General features: G+C 48.1%; 1 protein-coding gene across 1 annotated transcript; it reads right to left on the bottom strand.

Moving 5' to 3' along the window:
* Window positions 1-3641: 3641 nt before the first annotated feature.
* LOC123133399 (uncharacterized) lies at window positions 3642-4456 on the bottom strand (the record flags this gene model as incomplete). Its single annotated transcript, XM_044552901.1, is given in 1 exon segment — window positions 3642-4456. A coding segment is annotated over 1 exon segment (517 nt), but the record flags the coding sequence as incomplete, so codon positions are not given.
* Window positions 4457-4876: the final 420 nt, after the last annotated feature.

Raw genomic sequence — 4876 nt, 5'->3', positions numbered from 1 at the left:
TTCGATAGTTGCCTTCGGCGGTGAGATGCAATCTACGGACGCCGGCTGGACGCAGAGGTATAGTCGTGCAGCGGCGGTGGTCGGTTCTCTAGACCCTCGCATGTAGTTGCCGGGACCGTGGAAAAGTGGTGACGACAACACATATTTGACTTTGACAAGTTTTTGGCAATGGCGATCTAGATTTTCACCTACAAACTTGTTGGTGACAAACTTGAAAGCCAATCAGAATCAATGAAAAATCCACTAAGAGATCTATAGCTGCGCCGAAGGAGGGAGCTGTGGAAAATACCGGTAAAATTGAACTACATGTGTTCCTTTAAAAAATTGGACCATGTGTGTTTCAATTTGTCTTTTTTACAGCTCGTGGCAAACAAAAGATAAAATCAGTCCAAATAGTGCGTTTTTTTTAGAAAAGGAGGAAGACCTCCGGCTTCTGCATCTGGACGATGCATACGGATAATTTATTAATTATTAATCCAAGACCTTACAAAGTCATACAACAGTAAGACTAAAGCCACTGTCTAAGCAACATTTGTCGCTACTCCTATCCCGTTGATGAAGAGGCGCTGATGGTCTGGGCCTAATACCAAACAGACCTCGCAGCCAAACCTAACATCTAAGACCCGAGGTCCCAACCAGGACGCCTGCCGGGTATGGGCACCCACCAGTCCGGCGTGCTCCTCAACCAGGACGCCTACCGGGTATGAGGCCGCCGTAGCCACCTTCCACCAATCCATCTTCAGATCTGTACTGCTGCATCAACCTTGCCCGGTCTAGCTGCCGCCGATGCCACCACGACGCCAGGCAGTGTCGACCTCCTGCGCGTGTCCATCGCCACACATCTAACGCCAAGCCTCCACTGCTCCATTCCGCCAAGAACCGCCACCATGAATATGTAGAGAGACACCGCTCCACCGAAGAAGCCATTCACTGGTCCCTCGAGCCTGAGTACATTTCCAAGAATGCCGCCCCCAAGGGGGTAACGACACATGATTGCCGCCGTCATCCGATCAACTGATCTAGGGTTTCCCCCAAAGATATTGGGTGGGGTTGGGAGCTTCACCTCGATGATGCCTTAATGAAGGAAATGATGATAAGTGCATCGTCATCACCGACTCCGTCCAACATCGAAGACCAAGTTTTCACCCGGATCCGCCCCAAGAAATCCACCCGACAACCAATGCACTGTCTCAACCGCCTTCAAAGCCCCAGATCTAGCCGCCTAGATCCGGCGACCAACCGCAACAGCAGGGCCACCGTAGGAGCCCTGGTGCACCGGCCACTGCCGGAGTGTGCCACCACTGGAGCCTGGGAGGAGGGCTCCTACCCACCTCGCCAAACCGCGAGAGCTGCCGAGATGGATCTCGCACGCTCGTCACCATCTCTGATCTGGACCAATTTGTAGCAAAAACCATGAAATCACCGACGCAGATCCGCCTTGGACAGGGACTGCACCAGGCCATGCCGCCGCGGGAAGCCTGAGCTTCACCTGCCACCACCGCCCAGGGCTGCCACCCCGGGATCCAGCCCTCGCTGCCCGCCAGAGCTCACAACCCCACCACGGAGCCACTAAGCCCCACCTCACCGTCGCCCACCGCCCGCCGCAAAACAACGTCCGCGACTCCACCATGGAGCCGCCGAGCACTGCCCGCCGACACAGCGCGCACCACATCGAGGGACAACGAGGACGGAGAAGCTAGATCTGGCCAAGCCCGACCAGGATCCGGCCTCTCCCTGCGCTGACGCCGCTCCCGCAGCCCTGCATCTCGCCCGCGCTCATGGCGATGCAGACAGCGCGCGCGCAACACCGCGGAGAGGGGAGAAACAGCCCCGCCACCACCTTCCTTGGGGCACGCTCGGACTTCGCCGGCGGCCCCTCCAGCGGCGGCGAAGCGAGGGAGCGAGGGCCTAGCGGTGGCGGCGCTAGGTTTCTTGGATCGGGGGAGGAGGATATGAGGGAGCGATGGATAGTAAACTTTCTTACAAACCTCACATTTGTCTTTTTCGTTGAGAGCTAAGTTTGGCATAGACTTCAGGTAATATCTACCGTCACAACAAAATTCCGCTTTTTTGAATTTTAATATTTAAAACAATTTTACTGTTCACTCGGGGGTGCAGATGAACCCTAGAGCCAAAACGCTGCTCCCAATGCAACACGTCTCTCTTTCTATCTATCTATCTATCTATCTAGCTCAAAATTTCTGTGGTGCATCCAAATGACCATGTTATACAACTACTGCGTTTCAGATTCATGTAGGAATCTACTAGACATGGCATTCAGTTCCTGCATTTTTTCCGTTTCTATGCTTATCCTACCCGGTGTTCGGAACATGCTCTCAAGTCTCAAGTGTTGAGAATCATTTCAAGTATTTTCTGTACGAGCAAAATAATATTTAGAAAAAGCAGTGGCTATGCCGAGTGTTCTACCTTTACCAAGTGCTTGACAAAATACGCTTGGCAAAGATTCTGACACTTAGTAAAGACCGTCGATTCCGCTAGCGAGGGAAGGGTCATTCTGCAATCTCCTACACGTGGTATGAGAGCGAGATTTAAGATTTTGAGTTGCACGTGTTTCTCCAAGGCCACGCCTACCTCTGGTATGGTATAAGAGTACATGAAACAAATCACAAGGAATCCATAAATACTACTCTGTTTCACAAAACAATCAAATAAAAACAAGTTTAGCCATTGTCATGGAAACACTCAGCAAAGATGAACTTACTAACAAGTTAAATACTTTACCAAGTGCCGTCCGAAAAAAACTCAGCATAGGTGGACGCCACCGCCAACCGCGGGAGACATGTGCCCACCCATTTACCGAGTGTATTTTGTTGGACACTCAAAAAAGCGGAGGTTATGTCAAGCGTTCTGCTTTTACCGAGTGTTTCCTTGTCACTTGGTTTAGGATGGTCACTTTGTCAAGTGTTGACAGAATACATTCGGCAAAGATTCTATTAGTCAGTAAAAACATTGATTTCGCTAGTCATGAAAGGGTCATTCTGTAGTCTCCCACATTTGGTATGAGCGTGAGATTTATGATTTTGAGTAGCATATGTTTCATGGAAGGCCGCGCCTCGGGCCACGTGGCTCCATGATAGACCATCGTTAGTTGTAGTGTCAGGAGAGAAACATGTGCAATGAAATTCAGTGCATGCATGGTAGTACATTCGGTTAGAATCTTTTCTCATATAGGTGTGCTGAACTATGCACAAGTTAACGCTTGGTCCATACACCAGTTAATTTGATGAGCATAGAAAAGCTTGGTCCATGCACCAGTTAATTTGATGAGCATAGCTAAGTTTCTGTCAGTTTTATAGTCGCCCTTGATGAGTAACGGTTCTAGTAGTGTGTGTGAAGTTTCAATTGTGGAGGATAACTAAAGCCATTTTGTAGACATGACCTTCACAGAAAAAAAAAACCCTACTTGCACAAGACTTTACAAGGGAAAATACGCAATCGACCATGTGCTCTCTACCATATCACCAACCATTGAATAGAAATCACTTGCAGTTATTATTTTTGATCTCAGCTTCAATGTTCAAGTGCATTTGTTTCGTAAAGCATTTGGCATACCCAGCCCAACATGTTATAAAAGGTAGTCTAGCCCAGACAAGAGTGAGTAATGTGAGAGATGAAAAAAGGAAACAAGGGATGCTGAAATTTGTTGCTATGTTTTGACTATTATTTGGACATGGACCAAAAATGTTACTAAGTTGTGAGCTTCGGAGACATCAGGAACGCAATGCTCACTGGACTGCTGTAGATTACAGGCGAGTTATCGGTACATGTTGTAGTCTCGGGGTATCACCTTTTGGCATGCCGGCGATGATGTAGACTTGCTGAGAACCGCTGCGAAAAAACAAAAACCATGACTGATCGTTGGAGGCTCACCACGATGGGTGAAGTTTTTTTTTTTTTGAAAACTTTAACCTGGCTTTATTAACATACAGAAGCAGAAGCAGCTAGATCGCTAGCCACCACAGAAGATACAATGTCAGGAACAGCGTCATGCCAATACATGGTACCTCCCTGGGACATATGGGCACCATGGGTAGCCAGAACATGTGCCACTGAGTTACAGGCACGCTTACACACATGCACTTTAAACTCAATAAAGCTAGTAAAAAGAAGAAATTTTGCCTCCCGAAAGAGAATTCCGATACGAGCAGTATCCAATTCATTGGAAAGAAGAGCTGTGGCTAGCACTGTGGAGTCTGTTTCAATGATGATACGCCCAAACCCAACTTCAGTAGCAAACTCAATCGCCTTCAGACAAGCTATCGACTCTGCATGCAAAGCATCCGACAGGAAGTGGATTTGGCCCATGCCAGCACCGACGACATCTCCAGAAGCATCCCTAACACAAAAACCCCAACCTCCTGTACTGTTATCTTTTAGGAACGAACCATCAATGTTTATCTTTAGGAAGTTGTCAGGAGGCTTAGACCAGCGCTCATTAGGGGCAATAACTGAACATGAAGGTATATGAAGATGTTCAGAAAATTCTGTAACTTGTATAGCAGTAGAGGAAACGATAGCCGCTGCTGACGGACACCTATCACCATTATTAACTGCATTTCTAGCATTCCACAAATTCCACATCAAACAAATGCAGAACATGGATGTCGCATTCTCCAGGCTTAGTAGAGTTTCGACTGATTGTTTTGCATCAGTACAACTGAGAAGCAAACCCCTTACATGCTCCTGTTTAGCTTCCCGCCAAAGAGCCTTTGCAAATTTACATTTGAGGAAGGCATGGCCACCATCCTCGTCAAGGCGATTGCACATCGGACAGATGGTATCCAGGTCAATTCCACGACGTTTAAGATTTAACCGGACAGGAAGGGTGTTGTGACTCAATCTCCAAAGGAACATG

Source organism: Triticum aestivum, chromosome 6B (genome assembly GCF_018294505.1).
Source record: "Triticum aestivum cultivar Chinese Spring chromosome 6B, IWGSC CS RefSeq v2.1, whole genome shotgun sequence".
Classification (NCBI taxonomy): domain Eukaryota; kingdom Viridiplantae; phylum Streptophyta; class Magnoliopsida; order Poales; family Poaceae; genus Triticum; species Triticum aestivum.
The sequence above is the reverse complement of the archived record's forward strand: the minus strand, read 5'-3'. Positions and strand labels throughout refer to the sequence as shown.